The following is a 24,869-nucleotide window of genomic DNA, read 5'->3' on the forward strand; positions in this document are numbered from 1 at the left end:
GAAAATGAAGAAATGCTTAAAAATGTGGTTTTTCTGGTTAATGAGTGTGTGATATGTATATATAGATATATAGAGAGATAAAGATATTCACAGACAGACAAAAGGAGTCCGATCCCGGGCTTTACTGAACAGAACCGCTCAGGAATCCCATTGCCTTCCTATTCAGTCTGTGAGACAATTCAGCTGATGAGACATAAAGGCCACCATCCCCCGCTGTATCTCATTGGCCACATTCCAGACCCGTTGGTCACCGACACTTCCGTGCTGGGACACAATTGCCGTTTCTCACAGCTATTTCTTTATAGAGGCCTAAGGCTTAGAGGCGGGGCAGGCAATATATGATTGACAGCTGCTTTTATAATGGGTATGAATGTGTTATAAAAAAAAGAAATATGGATTTCATGTTTAACTTGAAAAGGACTTTTATTCTACAGCTTTCTATGGCTGGGTGACAAGGCCCCTTTAAGCCCCCCTCAACAGGTCAAACGTAACAGGTCCGTCACCCACTGTCAGTAGTTTGCACCTATAACCTCTCTTACTCTTGCACAGAATTGTCACCCAAAGTCCTCCGATGTCCATCCAAAGCAGTGGAGTAAGGAGCATAGCAAGGGGGGGTGGACCACGGTTGAACTAAATGGTGATTGGGCTGACATGGCCAATAGTGATGTGTAGGGCGGTTTGGCCGCCATCAGGGGGCCACAGGGGGGACAGTTGTCCCAGGCCCAGACGATCCTCGCTATTTAAAGGGGACCTGGCCGTGATGCAGTTTTTTTAGCTCTGGCCCCCTTTAAAGAATTACGGGCCCTGATTGGTTGCGCCCCGTGGGCGCGCATGACATCAGTACGCATGGGGCACAACCGTATAAAAGTGTGCGGATGCAGCGGGGAGCTGGGGGACAGACGCAGTCGAAGGACAGAGGAAGCAGGAGGTCACTGGAGGATGGAGCTGGGGGGAGTCGCAGGAAACTATAGGTCGCTGGGGGGAGCTGGAGGGAGGATGCTGGGGGGAGCTAGACGGAGGATGCTGGGGAGAATGCTAGGAAGGATGCTGGGGAGAATGCTATGAAGGATGCTGGGGGGAGCTGGAGGATGCTGTGGGGGAGCTGCAGGATGCTGGGGAGGATGCTGGGGGGAGCTGGAGGATGCTGGGGAGAATGCTAGGAAGGATGCTGGGGGAGCTGGAGGGAGGATGCTGGGGGGAGCTGGAGGATGCTGGGGAGGATGCTGGGGGGAGCTGGAGGATGCTGGGGAGAATGCTAGGAAGGATGCTGGGGGGAGCTGGAGGATGCTATGGGGGAGCTGCAGGATGCTGGGGAGGATGCTGGGGGGAGCGGGAGTATGTTGGGGAGGATGCTGGGGGGAGCGGGAGTATGTTGGGGAGGATGCTGGGGGGAGCTGGAGGATATTGGGGAGGATGCTGGGGGGGAGCTTTCCACTCTCCATCCCCGCCTGTGACCTAACACTGCCGTTTTCCTCTTACGGCTTGTGAATTTATAGTCTTGTGCCCGACATGCCCCTCCCCTTTTCTGATGTCATTTCTGGTCGGAGTGGGGCAGGTCTATAAATAGAGGGGGGAAGCCAGGTGGGGTAGAGTTAAGGTGGGGTGTGAGTTGAGGTTTTCCCGCACATCACTAATGGCCAAAGGTCGGCACCTCGGTTCAGGGAAGAGCACCAAAGTGCATTGTGTCTCCCCCTTTAGTGCATCCGCTCTGCTGGCTACCTGGCTACCTGGCTACCTGGCCACAAATGGGAAACCTCAGCAGCCCATTCCATGCCCCAAACGATTATACACGTTTTCTGACCAAACTGTCATATTTTCCAATAAACAGCCACACGCTCATCAATATAAAGAATGAAAAAGTTGTGAAATTTGCTGAGAAATTCCACATTTCACCATTGGCGAATGTTTTCACGAAACGGGCGCAAACATTCGGTAACTGCATCTCGCACATTTCTCGCCGAGGGAAACGAGACAGATCACTAATTCACAATAAATAAATTTGCATGTCTAATAGACTGTATCTCCTCCCTTTTCACTTGGGGCGAGGCCTGAAAACCAATCACTTTGCTTCAATATGGCGATTATTTGTGTCTTTTTGCTACAATGTACAGCGTCTGATTCAAGCTTAGAAGCAGCAATAATTCATTCTAACAAACTTCATGGTTATATAAAGGCTCAAACTGCTGCGAGAAACCTCTGAACATTGTGGGTGATTGTGCAGTAAAGGTCAGGGCAGGATGTACATTGTCTCACTGCACTTCCAGGTGGCTTTGTGGCATTTGGTTTCTGTCATGTATTGTCCTGCTTTACTGCTCTGTCCCAGGTTAATGAGTTCTACTGAGTATATATATATATATATAACTATAGCAGGGTGACTGTTACCCCAATGTTTCTATATATCTGTAACCTTGTTATGGGCTAAGGGGGCCCAGCCTGAAGGCCAGTTAGGGGGGGATTTGGGGTGAGTGCTTATTTGTGCCCTGGGTACCCCTGGAACTATAGCGGGGTGACTGTTACCCCAATGTGTCTATATATCTGTAACCTTGTTATGGGCTAAGGGGGCCCAGCCTGAAGGCCAGTTAGGGGGGGATTTGGGGTGAGTGCTTATTTGTGCCCTGGGTACCCCTGGAACTATAGCAGGGTGTCTGTTACCCCAATGTTTCTATATATCTGTAACCTTGTTATGGGCTAAGGGGGCCCAGCCTGAAGGCCAGTTAGGGGGGGATTTGGGGTGAGTGCTTATTTGTGCCCTGGGCACCCCTGGAACTATAGCAGGGTGACTGTTACCCCAATGTTTCTATATATCTGTAGCCTTGTTATGGGCTAAGGGGGCCCAGCCTGAAGGCCAGTTAGGGGGGGATTTGGGGTGAGTGCTTATTTGTGCCCTGGGCACCCCTGGAACTATAGCAGGGTGACTGTTACCCCAATGTTTCTATATATCTGTAACCTTGTTATGGGCTAAGGGGGCCCAGCCTGAAGGCCAGTTAGGGGGGGATTTGGGGTGAGTGCTTATTTGTGCCCTGGGTACCCCTGGAACTATAGCGGGGTGACTGTTACCCCAATGTGTCTATATATCTGTAACCTTGTTATGGGCTAAGGGGGCCCAGCCTGAAGGCCAGTTAGGGGGGGATTTGGGGTGAGTGCTTATTTGTGCCCTGGGTACCCCTGGAACTATAGCGGGGTGACTGTTACCCCAATGTTTCTATATATCTGTAACCTTGTTATGGGCTAAGGGGGCCCAGCCTGAAGGCCAGTTAGGGGGGATTTGGGGTGAGTGCTTATTTGTGCCCTGGGTACCCCTGGAACTATAGCGGGGTGACTGTTACCCCAATGTTTCTATATATCTGTAACCTTGTTATGGGCTAAGGGGGCCCAGCCTGAAGGCCAGTTAGGGGGGGATTTAGGGTGAGTGCTTATTTGTGCCCTGGGTACCCCTGGAACTATAGCGGGGTGACTGTTACCCCAATGTTTCTATATATCTGTAACCTTGTTATGGGCTAAGGGGGCCCAGCCTGAAGGCCAGTTAGGGGGGGATTTAGGGTGAGTGCTTATTTGTGCCCTGGGTACCCCTGGAACTATAGCGGGGTGACTGTTACCCCAATGTTTCTAGATATCTGTAACCTTTTATAAATGACCCCAGTGACATCAGTCAACATAATTACTGGCGTCATGGCAACCCTAAATGGCACCGGCTCTCATATACATATAAGTGTGAAGCACAATACTGAGGGTTACAATCAATCTATACTCAAGTTACTGGGGGTCATTTATAAAATTTGCACAGCGCAGAATTATTCGCACAGTGAACATATTTGCCCTGCCTGTATTTATATTTATAAGCTGGACAGGCAAATCTCATATTCGAATTTCACTGCTATTCGCAAAAAATAGTACAGACGGGCACAGCAGTGCAAACTGCAAGCATTTAGGGAAAAACATGCGCAAAACAATCATTTGCGGAAAATTGTCTCTGTGCCAACTTTATGGTTGATCCCCACTGTCTATTTGTAACTGTAACTGCTACAGTCGGTACCAGGGATAATGTTTCATTCTGTGGTTACACCTTAAGGTCCCCATACATTGGCAGAGCCGATCTTCTCCCGATATCCCCACCTACGGGAGGGCGATATCGGGAGAATCCAGGATAATTCGATCGTTTGGCCCTGGGGCCAAACCTGCCCGATCAAGATCTGCCGGATTTCAGGCCAGATATCAGTCAGGCAGGCCCGTTGGTAGTGCCCATACACGGGCTGATAAGCTGCCGAATCCGTCTAAGGGACGCATATCGGGAGCTAGAATCGGCCCGTGTATGGGGGCCTTAATACCTGCAGAGAAGAACTACAGTTCATTTGCAGCAACTTCCATTGGCCGTATGAGAAAACGAGAGTGGGAATTCTGTGATACAATTCAGTCTCCAAAGAATTAAATATGGGTCTGGTGGAGGCCCCATTGCTGACTGACGCCTTAGGCATATTAAGTATGTATAAATACTGACCCCTACTGGCCACTGTGATAATTGTTGTATTCAGTGCACAAATTTACCACTATTATGGTTTGAAACTGCACCCACTTCAACTCTCTGGCCTTAGTTCTGTGGTCCCTGGGTGTGGGGCCCGAAGATGCTGGAGGAGCCCGAAGCCACTGAGGCCGACGGAGAAGCCAAAGAAGACCCTGGAGCAGAAGGGAGAAGACTACAAAGAAGGACAAAGTTTAACGGTCCACCATTGTATTAGGGGGCACACTGATGGGAGGGGACATTGGAGGAGTAGCGCCGGGGAAGGGGGGCCCAGAAAATGTTGTTGCGAGGGGCCCAGTGATTTCTGATGGTGGCCCTGAAGGAGGGTTTTGGCAGAACCCAGAATACTCAGCCCCTGCACTGAGATACAATTGTAACTAATAAGCCAAACAGGTCTCTTGGGGGAACTGAAACTCACAGCTTAAAGGGCAAGTTCACCTTCAGATCCCAAAACCCCCAGAAATTTGTTCACACTTTACATAACCTGCCAAATTGTGGAAAAGGGAGCAACTTTTCAGTTGATCTTCATTATTTATTTGTTAGTGTTTTTAAATTATTTGCCTTCTTCTCCCAACTCTTTGATTGGGGTCACTGACCCCGGCAGCAAAAAAAACGATTGCTCTGTGAGGCTCCAGTTTTATTGTTACTTTTTGTAACTTTCTTTTCTATTCATTCCCTCTCCTATCCATATACCAGCCTCTCAACCGAACCATGAACCACTCCCCAATTGCTAAGGTAATTTGGAGCCTAGCAACCAAAAAACTGCTGAAACTCCTGAACTAAAAATTAAATAACTAAACTTCAAATTATAAAAAATGAAGACCAATTGTAAATTGTAAGTTTTTCTTTTATGAAATGATCTTAGCATTAACCTCTGTTTGTCAAACCGTGAGGCAGATACAGTAATGTAATCCCTTGCTTGTCATATTAGAAATGCTCGACACCTACTGGCCACATCAGAGTATTACACTTTGTACAAGTGCAAGTTCATTTGTGCTTATTTGTGGGTATCTCTCACTTGCTAGAATTATAAACAGTTGTTTTTTCTAGCAAAGAGATATACTGTCGAGTTTATTTTAGCTAACTAAACCATTGGGCTTGTTATATCTCAGAGATACCGTAGAAATGCTGGGTAGAAACTAGGGCAGAATGATCAAAATGTGAGTTTGGAGCTTAATACATAAAAACTCACCCATGTTCTATTCATTCCTATGGGATTTTTAGAGTTGTATTTATCAAATGGTGAGTTCTAATGTTCACACATTGATATATATATATACGCTTCTAAAAATCCCATAGGAATAAATAGAACATGGGTGAGTTTTTATGTATTAAGCTCCAAACTCACATTTTGATCATTTGATCATTACTGGCCTGGCTTGTGATTTACTGGCCCGAGCTGGTGATTTACTGGCCCTAGCTGGTGATTTACTGGCCCTAGCTGGTGATTTACTGGCCCTAGCTGGTGATTTACTGGCCCTAGCTGGTGATTTACTGGCCTGGCTTGTGATTTACTGGCCCTAGCTGGTGATTTACTGGCCCTAGCTGGTTATTTACTGGCCCTAGCTGGTTATTTACTGGCCCTAGCTGGTGATTTACAGGCCTGGCTGGTGATTTACTGACCCTAGCTGGTGATTTACTGGCCCTAGCTGGTGATTTACTGGCCCTAGCTGGTGATTTACTGGCCTGGCTTGTGATTTACAGGCCCTAGCTGGTGATTTACTGGCCTGACTGGTGATTTACTGGCCCTAGCTGGTGATTTACTGGCCCTAGCTGGTGATTTACTGGCCCTAGCTGGTGATTTACAGGCCTGGCTAGTGATTTACTGACCCTAGCTGGTGATTTACTGGCCTGGCTTGTGATTTACAGGCCTGGCTGGTGATTTACTGGCCCTAGCTGGTGATTTACTGGCCTGGCTGGTGATTTACTGGCCTGGCTGTTGATTTACTGGCCTGGCTGGTGATTTACTGGCCTGGTTGGTGATTTACAGGCCTGGCTGGTGATTTACTGACCCTAGCTGTTGATTTACTGGCCTGGCTTGTGATTTACTGGCCTGGCTTGTGATTTACTGGCCCTGGCTGGTGATTTACTGGCACTAGCTGTTGATTTACTGGCCTGGCTTGTGATTTACTGGCCTGGCTGGTGATTTACTGGCCCTAACTGGTGATTTACTGGCCTGGCTGGTGATTTACTGGCCTGGCTTGTGATATACTGGCCTGGCTGGTGATTTACTGGCCTTAACTGGTGATTTACTGGCCTGGCTGGTGATTTACTGGCCTGGCTGGTGATTTACTGGCCTGGCTTGTGATATACTGGCCTGGCTGGTGATTTACTGGCCTTAACTGGTGATTTACTGGCCTAGCTGGTGATTTACTGGCCCTAGCTGGTGATTTACTGGCCTGGCTTGTGATTTACTGGCTTGACTGGTGATTTACTGGCCCTAGCTGTTGATTTACTGGCCTGACTGGTGATTTACTGGCCTGGCTTGTGATTTACTGGCTTGACTGGTGATTTACTGGCCCTAGCTGGTGATTTACTGGCCTGACTGGTGATTTACTGTCCCTAGCTGGTGATTTACTGGCCCTAGCTGGTGATTTACTGGCCTGACTGGTGATTTACTGGCCTGGCTGGTGATTTACTGGCCCTAGCTGGTGATTTACTGGCCCTAGCTGGTGATTTACTGGCCTGGCTGGTGATTTACTGGCCCTAGCTGGTGATTTACTGGCCCTAGCTGGTGATTTACTGGCCTGGCTGGTGATTTACTGGCCTGGCTGGTGATTTACTGGCCCTAGCTGGTGATTTACTGGCCCTAGCTGGTGATTTACTGGCCTGGCTGGTGATTTACTGGCCCTAGCTGGTGATTTACTGGCCTGACTGGTGATTTACTGGCCCTAGCTGGTGATTTACTGGCCCTAGCTGGTGATTTACTGGCCTGACTGGTGATTTACTGGCCCTAGCTGGTGATTTACTGGCCTGACTGGTGATTTACTGGCCTGACTGGTGATTTACTGGCCCTAGCTGGTGATTTACTGGCCCTAGCTGGTGATTTACTGGCCTGGCTGGTGAGATAGCGGTCGATGGTAACCCTACCAATAACCACATGCCACTATTATCAGGACTAACAAAGAGAAAGTAGCCCAGGTAGCAGTGAATGGGTTAAAACCTGACATGACACGGGGCAGGCTTCTCACTAATCCTGTCAGAGACACGTTTGGGAGTAGGATAGAAGGTGAATAAACCAAATCATTTTGGATTAATTTTCTCTGTTATTATGAGAGCTGCAGCGGTGTAACTAGTAATGTGACTGAGGGGACTACAGATCCCAGAAGGCCCTGCTCTACATAGGAAGTGAGAGAAAGGAAGTCTAGAGAGAGAGAGGAGAGAACAGGGTCTGACCACGGCCTGCCCTGTGTGTGGGGTGCTGTAAGGGGAACATAGAGACCCCCCTGCTCAGTTTGGGGAGCAGAATGAAAGCCGCTCGCTCCGTTACTGAGTCTGTAAGGGAGACCTGCGGCCTTCTGGCAAGCTGCAAAGTATCCGACTTTCCTGCCTCACCTCAGTAGTAAGTGTGCAACAGTCCTGAGGTAATATTTATATATATATATATACAGCTTGGTCATTTCCCTATGGAACCAAACTGTAAATTATATCCCTATAAATGCTGCTTAGTGATGTCATCAGTTATAATCAGAGCTTAGTGATGTCATTTCTGTCACATGACTCACTAAAACTTGTATACTATAATAAATTATGTACCCCCCTGTTGTAAAATATAGGGATATTAGAAGTTACCTTGGCCTTTGGCCTCTTTTTTTATGGTCATGGAACTCTTCAGTGACTTATAATATCCCTATATGTTACAATAGGGGGTACTTTATTCACTATATATTATAAGGAACTCCTCGGGGCTTATAATATCCCTATATGTTACAATAGGGGGTACTTTATTCACTATATATTATAAGGAACTCCTCGGGGACTTATAATATCCCTATATGTTACAATAGGGGGTACTTTATTCACTATATATTATAAGGAACCCCTCGGGGGCTTATAATATCCCTATATGTTACAATAGGGGGTACTTTATTCACTATATATTATAAGGAACCCCTCGGGGGCTTATAATATCCCTATATGTTACAATAGGGGGTACTTTATTCACTATATATTATAAGGAACTCCTCGGGGACTTATAATATCCCTATATGTTACAATAGGGGGCACTTTATTCACTATAATAAGGAACTCCTCGGGGGCTTATAATATCCCTATATGTTACAATAGGGGGTACTTTATTCACTATATATTATAAGGAACTCCTCGGGGACTTATAATATCCCTATATGTTACAATAGGGGGCACTTTATTCACTATAATAAGGAACTCCTCGGGGGCTTATAATATCCCTATATGTTACAATAGGGGGCACTTTATTCACTATATATTATAAGGAACTCCTCGGGGGCTTATAATATCCCTATATGTTACAATAGGGGGCACTTTATTCACTATATATTATAAGGAACTCCTCGGGGGCTTATAATATCCCTATATGTTACAATAGGGGGCACTTTATTCACTATATATTATAAGGAACTCTTCAGTGACTTATAATATCCCTATATGTTACAATAGGGGGCACTTTATTCACTATATATTATAAGGAACTCCTCGGGGGCTTATAATATCCCTATATGTTACAATAGGGGGCACTTTATTCACTATATATTATAAGGAACTCCTCGGGGGCTTATAATATCCCTATATGTTACAATAGGGGGTACTTTATTCACTATATATTATAAGGAACTCCTCGGGGGCTTATAATATCCCTATATGTTACAATAGGGGGCACTTTATTCACTATATATTATAAGGAATTATAAGAATTATAAGGAGTGACTTCTGTTGGGGAGCTCATAGCCTCAGCATAATAGACAGGTTTAGCATTATGTCTGTTTTTAATATGACGCTCAACAAGAAAGATGAAGATGGTAAAGAAGGTGAGTTGTCTTGGCAGTAGCCCTGGTACAATGTATAACCTTGTATAGGCACCTAATTGCAGCACAGCAGCTATTACATAGGTACTGTAGGTGTATGCCATTGAGCAGATTTATGTCTTATCCACCTAAGCTTCTGTGGCCTATGGAAGCACAGGGCCAAGAAGTAACAGGTTACCCCAATGTTTCTATATATCTGTAACCTTGTTATGGGCTAAGGGGGCCCAGCCTGAAGGCCAGTTAGGGGGGGATTTGGGGTGAGTGCTTATTTGTGCCCTGGGTACCCCTGGAACTATAGCGGGGTGACTGTTACCCCAATGTTTCTATATATCTGTAACCTTGTTATGGGCTAAGGGGGCCCAGCCTGAAGGCCAGTTAGGGGGGGATTTGGGGTGAGTGCTTATTTGTGCCCTGGGTACCCCTGGAACTATAGCGGGGTGACTGTTACCCCAATGTGTCTATATATCTGTAACCTTGTTATGGGCTAAGGGGGCCCAGCCCGAAGGCCAGTTAGGGGGGGGGATTTGGGGTGAGTGCTTATTTGTGCCCTAGGTACCCCTGGAACTATAGCGGGGTGACTGTTACCCCAATGTTTCTATATATCTGTAACCTTGTTATGGGCTAAGGGGGCCCAGCCTGAAGGCCAGTTAGGGGGGGATTTGGGGTGAGTGCTTATTTGTGCCCTGGGTACCCCTGGAACTATAGCGGGGTGACTGTTACCCCAATGTTTCTATATATCTGTAACCTTGTTATGGGCTAAGGGGGCCCAGCCTGAAGGCCAGTTAGGGGGGGATTTGGGGTGAGTGCTTATTTGTGCCCTGGGTACCCCTGGAACTATAGCAGGGTGACTGTTACCCCAATGTTTCTATATATCTGTAACCTTGTTATGGGCTAAGGGGGCCCAGCCTGAAGGCCAGTTAGGGGGGGATTTGGGGTGAGTGCTTATTTGTGCCCTGGGTACCCCTGGAACTATAGTGGGGTGACTGTTACCCCAATGTTTCTATATATCTGTAACCTTGTTATGGGCTAAGGGGGCCCAGCCTGAAGGCCAGTTAGGGGGGGATTTGGGGTGAGTGCTTATTTGTGACCTGGGTACCCCTGGAACTATAGCAGGGTGACTGTTACCCCAATGTTTCTATATATCTGTAACCTTGTTATGGGCTAAGGGGGCCCAGCCCGAAGGCCAGTTAGGGGGGGGGATTTGGGGTGAGTGCTTATTTGTGCCCTAGGTACCCCTGGAACTATAGCGGGGTGACTGTTACCCCAATGTTTCTATATATCTGTAACCTTGTTATGGGCTAAGGGGGCCCAGCCCGAAGGCCAGTTAGGGGGGGGGATTTGGGGTGAGTGCTTATTTGTGCCCTGGGTACCCCTGGAACTATAGCAGGGTGACTGTTACCCCAATGTTTCTATATATCTGTAACCTTGTTATGGGCTAAGGGGGCCAGCCTGAAGGCCAGTTAGGGGGGGATTTGGGGTGAGTGCTTATTTGTGCCCTGGGTACCCCTGGAACTATAGCAGGGTGACTGTTACCCCAATGTTTCTATATATCTGTAACCTTGTTATGGGCTAAGGGGGCCCAGCCTGAAGGCCAGTTAGGGGGGGATTTGGGGTGAGTGCTTATTTGTGCCCTGGGTACCCCTGGAACTATAGCGGGGTGACTGTTACCCCAATGTTTCTATATATCTGTAACCTTGTTATGGGCTAAGGGGGCCCAGCCTGAAGGCCAGTTAGGGGGGGATTTGGGGTGAGTGCTTATTTGTGCCCTGGGTACCCCTGGAACTATAGCAGGGTGACTGTTACCCCAATGTTTCTATATATCTGTAACCTTGTTATGGGCTAAGGGGGCCCAGCCTGAAGGCCAGTTAGGGGGGGATTATAGTAATGTAGTTGTAGAAAGGTAATAATAAAATTTCTAATCATTTCGACTTCTTCCAGATGATCCAAGCAAAGTTTTTAAAAGGTTCTGAAGCTGCCTTGAGTTTGTATCAAAAGAATTTCCAACAAGTCAATCAGACCAGCCTCTGGATCAACACTGTGCTGAGAGTAATAATACCAATAGTCTTTTAATTGCTCACTCCAGGCAGAGCATTTCACATATTATTTTCTTTACCTTCTGCAAAAAAATTCAGTGCAATTAACAACCAGTATTACTAAAAATAAGATTTATTCAGTGCATGTTAAATAACAAAATAATAAATAACTTATTTGGAGCATTTGTACATAATAAATAGTTTAATACTTCCTATAAATTAATACAAGATAACATACATTGTTCAGGATCATGTGGATTAAACAGAATGTGATCACAATTAAATCTATATGAGAGGAAGGTAACATATACATGATATTATATGATATAAGGGTTTGGTATGACTTCTCTTCAAGACCATCAACAGGAAAATGAGGTGGAAAACACAAGCAACCAATACAAATAGAGCTTTACTTCAGTGTATTTGGATTGAAATCCCACCCTTTACTATGCTATTACTATGAATTAAAGTGCAAAGAATACGGACGAGAGGATTTTCAGATTTTATACGATCAAATATAATATCAAAGAACAACTCAAGAGCCAGAAAGGATCATCTGACCACGAAGAGCGTTGGCGTCTGGCCAATGCAATAGGCAAGAAGACTCATCTCTAACCAAGATGGCGATGAAGTCCAAAGTGCATTTTTATAATTTATTGGAGAACTTTGGTGGGTTACCCTGGTAACTCGTTCGTGGCAAGAAATGCACCATATGACTGTTCCACAATTACGTGGTCCCTCTATGGGTGGTTGAGGCCAAGGAAGAAAATGCAGTGTATTTAGAGGTAAAGAAGAGTCATACAAATAAAATATAAGAGCTTTGGGTTAAAGTGCAAAATAAAGGAAATTACAATAGCTTTATTGCTACGTTTGTGGTGTCCTTGCCACTGGGGCTGTACTTAGCCACCACCGTGTATCCCTCTTGTGCATATATAGGTATCCGTGCCAAGGAAGACTTGGTGTTTCTTCGAGCTGCATTGAGTTGCCAGCACTCAAGCCTGTGTTCTGCAAGGTTACAACAACCCAAGCGGGCAGAAACCACTGCACATCAAAACGTATTTGGAAAAGAGAAATGACTCTCTTTCTCGTTTTCGACATTAATTTCATATTAGATATATATATATTATATATTTGATTAGAGATACGTAATAAATACATTTATGGCTGCGGTAGCATCGGCACTTAGATGTGATTATAAGTAAAGCTTCTGATCGCCTCGCCGATGCTGGGTTTGTAGCTACCGATCCTATTCTTTGAGTAAAGACATACAGCCACAGCCACCACGCCCAGGAGCAAAGCAACCCCCAGAAGCACACCAATCACAATAGTAGCCGTTCGCCACGAATAGTCCACGATCACGTTGCTTCCGGCAACTGTGGTTGTTGCTGATGTAGATGTTGTGGTTGTTGTTGATGTAGATGTTGTTGTACTGCTTGCCACCACTGTAAACATAATGAACAAATATTAATGCATAGCAAAGCAGCCTGTATATCCAGAATATTCTTTATCCATGTATTTGTTTTTTATACATATTAGTGGAAGCTGCCATATTGTTTCCCCTAGACAGTACAGGATGAGGACATACTGTATATTTTTACATTTCTTCTCTATATATTTGTATTTTAAAATATGGGTGCCATATTTATTCCCTTAGACCAGTGATCCACAACCAGTGGTTCGTGAGCAACATGGTGCTCCCAGGGGCCTCAAAGTAGGTGCTTATTTTTGAATTTCTGGCTTGGAGGCAAGTGTTGGTTGCATAAAACCCAGTGTAAAGCCAAACAGAGCCTTCTATAGGCTGCCAGTCAACAAAGTGGCTACCAAATAGCCTATTATAGCTCTCATTTGCACCCCCAGGAACTACTTCCATGCCTTAGACCAGTGGTTCTCAACCTACCGAATGCCGTGACCCGTTAATATAGTTCCTCATGTTGTGGTGACCCTCAACCATAAAATTATTCCTAAGACCATCGGAAATATGTGTTTTCCGATGGTCTTAGGCAACCCCTGTGAAAGGGTTGTTCGATCCCCAAGGGGGTCCCGACCCACAGGTTGAGAACCGATGCCTTAGACAGTACAGTATGAAGGTATAGCTTGTTGTGTGGCCAGAACATTCCTGTTTGACATAACACTTGAGTGAGGTCTACTATGTTGGTTGACTAGCTAGAGGCTTTCAAGATACCTCAGTAGCACAATATTTTTAAGACTTTTGATGCTGTTACTGAGTTTTTGGGGCCCAGCCAAGGCAAGTAATATGAATCAATGCAAGCATGCAGAGTCAACCAGACCATTAGTGCTACTTACCCAAGTTTGTAATGTTAGAGGATATCCTGTACCTTACTGCTGCAATGAGAATATCCTGGAATGTGTTGGGATCCAAGGTAGTTCCTGACTGGGTCGTAGACATAAAGTAGGCAATGACACTCCCTGGCCTAAAGCCAACCATGGTGATATTAAAGGTTTGGTCATTTAGTTCTGATCTCAATGTAGTTACCAGCTGCAAAACAAAAGAAATCAGCACATTATTCAGTAGAACGTACAAGTAGGGCTGTGATTTGTCAGTCTCATTGCTCAGGAGCACCACAAACGGAAACTAATCGAGTTGGATAGTAGGCTGTTGTAGCAAAGGCTTGGGGGATGTTGGTCGTTTCAGGCTGATTTATACAACCACCGGACCCTATGTGCAGCATCATTGTAATAGTTGTATAGATGCAATGTACAGAGCTGTCAACCAACCCCACGTTATAAGGGAGGTAATGATCCTCTCCAGGTCTTTTTGAGACCTTATTTCTTGGTATCATTTAGTGTGGAGAGGAATTCAGGCCTACAGAATACGGGACTGGCTCATTATCTCCCTCATGACATGGGGTTGGCTGACAGATGAGATCAAATGGGAAAGTCACATGATCAGTCATAGCTGCACATTTCTGTCTGGACATAGATGGCATCTGCTGTATTTACTTACAGTAGTAGTGATGTTTTGTGCTTTAGTTGCATAGGCACTGCTGGATGAGTTGTAAAGGTCTGTTGTAAAAGTCCAGTCGTTGATCTTCACTGCACAAGGAATTGCCTGATTATCTGAAAAACAGAATTTGGTTGATCATTTTGTTCAGTACTATATATTAATGTGTGTGGGGCGCATCTTTCCTTCAATTAAGATAGTTTTATATAATACATAAGGTGCATACTTACTGGCACAGATTGTAGCTTTGGTTTCAAGGCAAGCAGAAGTCTGAGAGCAGAATACGGTGCTGTTGAAGCATAAGACTGGGTCTATAAAACAAATATTACAAGTTTATTGATGGACACATGACCTATGCTGTGCCAGCATGAAACACTAGAAGAGGGAACAAAAAATATTCTTTAATTGTTTGGAAATCTCTACCTAGAACATAAAAATCACATGATAATGTGAATGGTGTAGAGCAGGGATCCCCAACCAGTGGCTCAGGGGCAACATGTTGCTCCCCAACCCCTTGGATGTTGCTCTCAGTGCCCCCAAACCAGGGAGTTATTTTTGAATTCCTGACTTGGGGGCAAGTTTTGGTTGCATAAAAACAAGATTTACTACCAAATAAAGCCCCCTGTAAGCTGATAGTGTGCATAGAGGCCCCTAATAGCCAATCATGAACTTTTATGATGCTTGTGTTGCTCCCCAAGTCTTTTTACATTTGACTGTGGCTCCCGAGTAAGAAAGGTTGGGGACCCCTGGTGTAGAACCTCCATTTCATCCTTATTATCTGCAGTATCAATATTTCATCTATGTGACATTTCCCTGAGTAATTTGCTCTACATGTGACTTCTTATATGATATTATATGTTAATAATTATATTATATTTGCCTTGCACTGAAGTAAAGTGGCCTTTATGTTTTAACCCCACCTGCTAAATTTTCCCTAATGTCAATATTTTATCCGTTAAATTGTAGAGCCAGTGTTTGATTCCTATCTCACTGCCTCTGTCTAGGTGATTGGTCTTCATACTCACCAACACATTGGTGTCCAGGATTGGAGGAGTTCCCATCTGTTATGCCTGGGTAGCATTGGCATTGGTAACTACCTATGGTATTAGTGCATGATGCCAATGCTGAACAAGGGCTGGAACTAGCAGCACACTCATTTATATCTGCAAAAGGGAAACAAAGAACGTCTCAGAAGCAAAGATTTATCAACGTTCGAATTTGATTTTTTTTGCACACTTCCAATTTTCTTCCCAATATTTAAATGGCTCAAAAACACGAATGTTCGATATTTATTAAGTGCGAAAAAGTTGAATGTTGAACTTCGGCATCTAAAAGCTTGCGAGTTCAGTCGAGGTACTGGAGTTCTTTTACATGATCTTATTCAATCAAGTTTTTCATGGTTTCTTAATAAATAAGTAGGCATTCATGTTTTTTTAATTGTGAGATTATCGGAAGTAGAAAAAAACTCGAAGGGGACGATTTATCAAAATTCGAGTTTGTGTGTTTTCATGATTCGAGAAAATCGCATTAAAAAAAAAGCAAAAAGGCAGAATATACTCGCGAAAAGTCACCAGAAGAAAAGTAAGTTAGTAAAAGTTCAATAAAAGTCAATGAAAATTGTCTCTAATAACTTTTTTTTTATTCATTTATTTTCCCAGTTTATTTTTTTTTCCTCATTGAAAATGAAAGGAACAATATGATTCTCGGCAGAATGCAACGCGTGGGAATATTCCGTTGCGTTTTTTTTCTTAAATAAAATAGCATTCGAGAGGAAAAGTCACACACGTTTTGTTGCGGTTCTTTTTTTCTCACGTCTGCAGGTTTTTGTTTACGAACTCGAATTTTGATAAATCTGCCCCTAAATTTCACAAACCTGAAAATTGCTAAATAAGCCCATAAGTGACCGTATCGTAAGTTGTTTTCTTACCTACGCAGATTTGTCCAGGAACGGCCGGGCTGGTGTCATTAAACCCTGCATTGCAACTGCAAGAAGCGACCCCATTTATAGAAATGCAGGTTGCATACTGAGAACAGGGATTTACTCCAGCGTCGCAGGCATTTTGAACTGTAAGAAAAAAATTTGTAAATAATCCTAAAGATAATACATGTTCCTGAAAAGTTTTCATATGAGAGAACAAATGGAAATTTCCAGTGAGGCCAACGCAGGGTCTGTACCTTTAAAACTGTAAGACTTTGGGTCTACGGTCAGCGTGGTGCTGTTACTGAGCGCGTCGGTGAAGATCTGGGACACGCCGCTCGCCGTCAGATTTTCTGCCACGTCTGTGACTATGTTAAAGTCAACCACGACGCTCCCGTTCCTGAGACTTGTTACAGTCAATCGCATCTTCCCAGCCTTATACATGGCCTTGCTAACAGGATCGAAATTCTTCGACACCTGAAAAGAAGATACATTCAGTTGTTTCAAGGGATGGCTGTGGGCCGCCAGACAGGGGCAGTTCAAGGAAGACTATATCTAAAATATAAGTGGAGGAAATCATCATTTTTCTTCTCAAGTGTATTATGCAGTATGGCAACATTATCCTATGGAGTAATAAAGGGGCTGAAAGCTCTTGATATTACCAAATAAAAGCAAAGAGAATGGGGTATGTAACACAGCAGCTGGGTATATACAACTTACATCATCCGTGAAGTTCTTTGCAAATTCTTGGAACTTTGCACTAGTTTTATCTTCAAAATCCTTCTCGTATACGGTGTTAGTTATTCGGCATTCTGCAGCGAAGATTCGGCCCACTGTAAAGCAAAGGGTAAATTAGTTGTGTTGTGAATTGCTGGTGCCTCAAGCAGAGCCAACATCAAACCCATATATAACCAGATTTGTGCCTACTTCTCCCTCATACCTAGTTAAAAATTCTGGAGGGAGGTGGGCAAAAATGATAATCGTTATGTACCAAAAAGCAGCTCCCATGCTGGGAATTGTAAATGATGTTTGTGGGGTATTAAATGTCTGCAGGAGTATCACGGGGTAGGGTAGAGTGAATATGGGGAGGAATTGTGTTTTTGTGAGTTAAAACAAAGGGATAGGTTTAGGGCTTGTCTGGAACAGTTACTAATTCTCTTGTTACTCTTGTTATAAAAAGTATACAATACTTACCAGTGGTAACACTGGTGATAGAGTCGGCATTCGTTGGGCAAGACAGTTGCTGAACAGTCACATTATATTGAGTCGATGGAAGAAGGCTGGAGAATGTAAGGATCGAATTAGAAGTTGTTGTCTGCTGGGCAACCGAACTGCTAGATGATACAATCACATTGAACTGAGCTCCACTTGGACCTCCTTGACCATTTGCCATGAGCTGGATTTCATCACTCGCCACTTTAGCCAGGGTCACAGAAACGGTTGCTTGTGCTGTAGATGTAAATTACATATTAGTACATATAATTATAGAACACTAAACAAAAGGGGCATCATTAAATCTATTAGCGACTCACCACAAATGGAAGGTGCTGCAGTGGTTGTAGTCGTTGTGGTTGTCGAGGTAGTAGTGGATGATTCAGTCGTTGTAGATGCCACAGTTGTGGTAGTTGTTGATGCAGTGGTAGTTGGGGCTGACTGAGTCATTGTTGATGTTGATGGTGCCAGAGCTGTGGTAGTTGTTGATGCAGTGGTAGTTGGGGCTGACTGAGTCATTGTTGATGTTGATGGTGCCAGAGCTGTGGTAGTTGTTGATGCAGTGCTAGTGGTGCTTGCTGAAGATATTTCAGTTGTTGATGGTGCCACAGTGGTAGTGGATATTGTGGTTGTAGATGTGGTTATTCCTGGTGTGCTGGCTGTACTCAAACTTGTTGTCACATCTGAGGTAATTTGGGATGCTGCAACTGTTGTTGTTGCAGAAGTAGTAGTGCTTGTTATTATGGTAGTAGTTGTGTCAGTTAGCGTAGAGGATGTGGCCGCAGCACTGGACAGAGGGTTGGAGGAACTGGCAGTCGGTGTGTCAGTAAGGGAAGAGGATGTGGCCGCAGCACTGGACAAAGGGTTGGAGGAACTGGCAGTCGGTGTGTCAGTAAGGGAAGAGGATGTGGCCGCAGCACTGGACAGAGGGTTGGAGGAACTTCCAGTGGGTGTGTCAGTAAGGGAAGAGGATGTGGCCGCTGCACTGGACAGAGGGTTGGAGGAACTGGCAGTCGGTGTGTCAGTAAGGGAAGAGGATGTGGCCACAGCACTGGACAGAGGGTTGGAGGAACTTCCAGTGGGTGTGTCAGTAAGGGAAGAGGATGTGGCCGCAGCACTGGACAGCGGGTTGGAGGAACTGGCAGTGGGTGTGTCAGTAAGGGAAGAGGATGTGGCCGCAGCACTGGGCAGCGGGTTGGAGGAACTGCCAGTGGGTGTGTCAGTAAGGGAAGAGGATGTGGCCGCAGCACTGGACAGAGGGTTGGAGGAACTGGCAGTCGGTGTGTCAGTAAGGGAAGAGGATGTGACCGCAGCACTGGACAGAGGGTTGGAGGAACTGGCAGTCGGTGTGTCAGTAAGGGAAGAGGATGTGGCCGCAGCACTGGACAGAGGGTTGGAGGAACTGGCAGTGGGTGTGTCAGTAAGGGAAGAGGATGTGGCCGCTGCACTGGACAGAGGGTTGGAGGAACTGGCAGTGGGTGTGTCAGTAAGGGAAGAGGATGTGACCGCAGCACTGGACAGAGGGTTGGAGGAACTGGCAGTCGGTGTGTCAGTAAGGGAAGAGGATGTGGCCGCAGCACTGGACAGAGGGTTGGAGGAACTGGCAGTGGGTGTGTCAGTAAGGGAAGAGGATGTGGCCGCTGCACTGGACAGAGGGTTGGAGGAACTGGCAGTGGGTGTGTCAGTAAGGGAAGAAGATGTCGCCGCTGCACTGGACAGCGGGTTGGAGGAACTGGCAGTGGGTGTGTCAGTAAGGGAAGAGGATGTCGCCGCTGCACTGGACAGAGGGTTGGAGGAACTGGCAGTCGGTGTGTCAGTAAGGGAAGAAGATGTCGCCGCTGCACTGGACAGCGGGTTGGAGGAACTGGCAGTGGGTGTGTCAGTAAGGGAAGAGGATGTCGCCGCTGCACTGGACAGAGGGTTGGAGGAACTGGCAGTCGGTGTGTCAGTAAGGGAAGAAGATGTCGCCACTGCACTGGACAGAGGGTTGGAGGAACTGGCAGTCGGTGTGTCAGTAAGGGAAGAGGATGTCGCCGCTGCACTGGACAGCGGGTTGGAGGAACTACCAGTGGGTGTGTCAGTAAGGGAAGAGGATGTGGCCGCTGCACTGGACAGAGGGTTGGAGGAACTGCCAGTGGGTGTGTCAGTAAGGGAAGAGGATGTGGCCGCAGCACTGGACAAAGGGTTGGAGGAACTTCCAGTGGGTGTGTCAGTAAGGGAAGAGGATGTGGCCGCAGCACTGGACAGCGGGTTGGAGGAACTGGCAGTGGGTGTGTCAGTAAGGGAAGAGGATGTGGCCGCAGCACTGGACAGAGGGTTGGAGGAACTTCCAGTGGGTGTGTCAGTAAGGGAAGAGGATGTGGCCGCAGCACTGGACAAAGGGTTGGAGGAACTTCCAGTGGGTGTGTCAGTAAGGGAAGAGGATGTGGCCACAGCACTGGACAGCGGGTTGGAGGAACTGGCAGTGGGTGTGTCAGTAAGGGAAGAGGATGTGGCCGCAGCACTGGACAGCGGGTTGGAGGAACTGGCAGTGGGTGTGTCAGTAAGGGAAGAGGATGTGGCCGCAGCACTGGACAGCGGGTTGGAGGAACTGGCAGTGGGTGTGTCAGTAAGGGAAGAGGATGTGGCCGTAGCACTGGACAGCGGGTTGGAGGAACTGGCAGTGGGTGTGTCAGTAAGGGAAGAGGATGTGGCCGCAGCACTGGACAGAGGGTTGGAGGAACTGCCAGTGGGTGTGTCAGTAAGGGAAGAGGATGTGGCCGCTGCACTGGACAGAGGGTTGGAGGAACTGGCAGTGGGTGTGTCAGTAAGGGAAGAGGATGTGGCCGCAGCACTGGACAGTGGGTTGGAGGTACTGGCAGTGGGTGTGTCAGTAGAGACAGAAGATGTGACCGCAGCACTGGAAGTAACTTCCGAGGATGATGTTGTAACTGCAGTTGTGCTCAATGATTGTGAGGGTGTGGTAGTTGTCACCGAGTCACTTACTGTGGATAAAGGGTTGGAAGAACTGGCAGTGGGTGTTTCAGAAGAGACAGAAGATGTTACTGCACCACTGGTAGTAACTGCCAAGGACAATGTTGTCACTTCAACTGTACTCAATGATTGTGAGGATGTGGTTTTTGAAGTACTGGCTGTGGGTGTGTCAGTAATGGAAGAAGAATCAACAGTAGAACTGGAGGTCACTGCCGAAGTCAATGTTGTAGTCTCAGTTGCATTTGATGATTGTGAGGCTGTGGTCACTGTGTCACTTACTGTGGATAAAGTGCTTAAAGAACTGGCTGTGGAGGTGTAGTCGGTAGTGCTTGTCTGAGCAAGGGTTGGGGCTATAAATAAATCTGTTGAGAGAGATTTAGAAGACACAGTCAGTCTGGTAGACTATTAATCTGTATTTCAACCAAAAAAGGTGGCCATACATTAAAAAAATCCGCTCATTTGAGGTGGGCGATATTGGATTGATCCGAACATCAGGCCGAGGGCTTAATGATCAGATCACGTTCATGGTATGCAGGCCATTGGGGTGAGGACCACATCAACAAGTTAATGCACTCCTTGACCTGGCAAGATTTATATGTCTGCCCGATTTTCAGACCATCGGCAGCTTTTATCGGCCCATGTATGGCCACCTTCCTCCACTGCAAGAAGAAGCTTCCTATTATAAGCACAGATAATCACACATTTCATTCCCCCTGGAGACCATGAAGATATATGTTTTGTATGAAAAGCTGCAATCCTTCTCTGGATACTGAAAACTATTCTTATACATGGCGGATACCTTCCACGACATGAGTAGAACAGCACCTACAATTGGCTGTATAAATAACTATGTTAAGCTGGGGGTTTTTTTTATGTTCACATGCAATTCGTATATGGAACTTCCCATGCAACAAATCTTCGTTGTCGCGGGCGGCTAATCTTCCCGCAATGCCATCCCACCGGCATACGTGGCGCCGCGATTTGCCTAAGTCGCACAAAGTTTCCTTTCAAGGCAACAGAGATTTGTTGCGGCGTGACTAATCTCCCCGTGTACCCCTGCCCTCAGAGTCGATGTTTGTCTATTGCTTAATATATGTTTATGTTTTAGGATGAGAAGTAGATGTTCCTGATTTGTAATGACTCTCGTGCAGCTGCAGGAACCCTTCTGCGGAGCAAAGCAAACAGACACACAATAGGGCATCCTTTGATCTTTACCTAGTCCTCCTTTGTACCCAAGTGTTTACTTGGCTCGAGGGTGTTTGTATTACTAGGCTCAAGTACAAAGCAATGTAAATAATCTATGCTGTAAGCTTCTAACTGAGAATGTACAGAGTCGAGCGCAGCGGGCTGCGTGTGGGATGGAAAGGTGCGCTACAAACTATTTTGGATTTGGAAAGAAATGATCATTTTCTAGTTTAAGCAGTAACGGCCGGACAGTCACTGCACCACTCATCTCCAGGAAAAGGCACTTGACCAAAAAGGTTTAACCTTCTACTTGCAAAGATTACGTGGAGCTTCTCGGAGCCGGCACTTAACAACATTTAAACCCTCACTAATCCTTTTTCCAGGACTTGGACCTGATTGTTCTAAAGAACAGTACAACTACTGTATATATATATAGAGAGAGAGAGATAGATGATAGATAGACAGACATTCAGATAGATACATACATACATACATACACAGATAGATAGATAGATAGATAGATAGATAGATAGATAGATAGATAGATAGATACATGAATAGATAGATAACAGCCCCTTAAAAAAACAGTTACACAATTTAACCTTAGCACAGTGTTTTTCAATCTTTTTTGGGCAAAGGCACACTTGTTTCATGAAAAAAATCACGAGGCACACCACCATTAGAAAATGTTAAAAAATTTAACTCTGTGCCCAGCAGCAGTGCCCCCCTAGTACATTGGTGCCCAGCAGCAGTGCCCCCTAGTACATTGGTGCCAAGAGCAGTGCCCCCCTAGTACATTGGTGCCCAGCAGCAGTGCCCCCCTAGTACATTGGTGCCAAGAGCAGTGCCCCCCTAGTACATTGGTGCCCAGCAGCAGTGCCCCCCTAGTACATTGGTGCCCAGCAGCAGTGCCCCCCTAGTACATTGGTGCCAAGAGCAGTGCCCCCCTAGTACATTGGTGCCAAGAGCAGTGCCCCCCTAGTACATTGGTGCCAAGAGCAGTGCCCCCCTAGTACATTGGTGCCCTGCCTACGGCACACCAGGCAACAGTGGTTGAAAAACACTGCCTTAGCAAATTGTTTCCTAATTTCAGATATATTAGGAAACAATTTTATTATGTTACAATATTAAAAATATATTTTAAAACATAGAAATATATGTAGACAGATACTGTAATTAGTTCTATACATACCAGAAAAATGTCATTGTAATACTAATAAAATAAAAAATTCTATTACAAAAATAAAATAAAATTCCTTTTATAATTGTATACGAAATAACAGTATGAAAAAAATATGATATATCATTTCAACTTGTAAAATTGTATAGTCATTTAGTAACAAAATCAATTTAATATATATTTATATAGACAAATACTGTAATTAGCTGTATAAATTTGTATTTTTATAAATACTAGGAAAAATAATCATTCTAATACCTATAAGTAAAATAGAATATTGCGGCAAAACAGATGAATTTTTTTTTATTTTTATAAAAAAGATAAAAATTGGTTTTCAAAATCGAAATTTCACCTTGTTAAATATGAATTCTATCTATATATCTAATAGATATTATTGCCGAAACGAAATAGAAATATAATATCAATTTATCGACAGATACCGTAATGAGTCCTAGAAATTCGCCTTCGTACAAATACCAGAAAAAAAAAAAGATTTGATCCTAAAAGAATATTACAAAATCCGACGACTTGTTATTTAGTCGAAGCCTCAACACGATTAAGCAGAGGGCAACCAAGTCCCAAACCAAGTCTTAAACCAAAGCAAGTCCTAAACCAAGTCCTAAACCAAAGCAAGTCCCAAACCAAGTCCTAAACCAAAGCAAGTCCCAAACCAAGTCCTAAACCAAAGCAAGTCCCAAACCAAGTCCTAAACCACTACCCACAATAAATGTTTTGCAGTAAATCTGCTGAAGCTTTTTTTTTTTTCCTAGTTTTTGGATTTTTGCAGTTGTATTTGGTTGCAGCACAGAGCAACAACTAGGAGCTAAAGCTTTTTTGTAAGTATTTTATACAAAGTTCGCCAATAATTTTCTATTTCTAAACCAAAGCAAGTCCCAAACCAAGTGCTAAACCAAAGCAAACCAAGTCCCAAACTTGCACCCAGTAAAAGCCCAGTGGGGAAGGCACTTACCGCAGACGGCGATAATAGTGAATAAATATATCCATGGCGCCATGGCGAGTCCTCCTCCCGTAGCTCCAGTAACAGTACTGACATTCGGCTCCGTTGCCTCCAATTTAAGGAGCTGTGAGGTAAGAGGGCGAGGCCGCTGCGCTAATCACCATCACTGAATTGGAATCTTTCTTTAAGAGGAAGACAAACCTGTTTTGTCTCTCCGTGACTTCAAACTTTACCTAAATCGTGGAAAGACTTGTGTAAAATATGCACCTGGGCTGAATGGGTACATTTTGTGTTTAGTCACTTTGTTTATTTAATTTTTTTTTCCTTTTTTTGCTCTACCAGTGACGACAAAGGATGAGCCATCCTAGTTCCTACACAGGGTCTGCTATTCATTTGCTATTGTTTCACTTACATTTAAAACTGAATGGATAATGCTGGGGCTGGAACATCTACTGCTTCAATAGCCCGGCTGTGGTGATGCAGAACTTGAGTGGTGCCATGAAGCCCCATTAACTGTCAGTAAACTTATATTCTATCTTTGGTGGGAAAGGGTTCTTGGTCAAGAACACCCAAGGTCAGCAAGGTGACGACTTGGGACAGTGGGCATTAGCTTGAAGGCCATTTTCTCTCCTAAAATGCATCTTACTTGAGGGTCAGCAAGGTGACGACTTGGGAGAGTGGGCATTTGCTTGAAGGCCATTTTCTCTCCTAAAATGCATCTTACTTGAGGGTCAGTCAGGGTGAAACATTGGGAGAATGGCCATTTGCTTGAAGGCCATTTTCTCTCCTAAAATTCATCTTACTTGAGGGTCAGTAATGGCAACAACTTGGGAGAGTGACCATTTTCTCTCCTAAAATTCATCTTACTTGAAGGTCAGTAAGGGCAACAACTTGGGAGAGTGGGCATTTGCTTGAAGGCCATTTTCTCT

At 45.1% G+C, this 24,869-nt stretch overlaps 1 protein-coding gene across 1 annotated transcript; it reads right to left on the reverse strand.

Moving 5' to 3' along the window:
- Nucleotides 1-11,735: 11,735 nt before the first annotated feature.
- On the reverse strand, nt 11,736-24,059 carry LOC100490910 (serine-rich adhesin for platelets-like). The gene is made up of 11 exons (XM_031896528.1): nt 23,953-24,059; nt 17,965-20,979; nt 17,627-17,881; nt 17,153-17,265; nt 16,690-16,909; nt 16,442-16,579; nt 15,540-15,677; nt 14,745-14,825; nt 14,518-14,630; nt 13,857-14,049; nt 11,736-12,994 (listed from the first exon to the last, which is right to left on the reverse strand). The coding sequence occupies exons 1-11, from the start codon at nt 23,993-23,995 to the stop codon at nt 12,735-12,737; spliced, it is 4,569 nt and encodes a 1,522-aa protein (XP_031752388.1). The 5' UTR covers nt 23,996-24,059; the 3' UTR covers nt 11,736-12,734.
- Between the last annotated feature and the right edge of the window lie 810 nt (nt 24,060-24,869).

This window comes from Xenopus tropicalis, chromosome 2, assembly GCF_000004195.4.
Source record: "Xenopus tropicalis strain Nigerian chromosome 2, UCB_Xtro_10.0, whole genome shotgun sequence".
NCBI classification, from domain to species: domain Eukaryota; kingdom Metazoa; phylum Chordata; class Amphibia; order Anura; family Pipidae; genus Xenopus; species Xenopus tropicalis.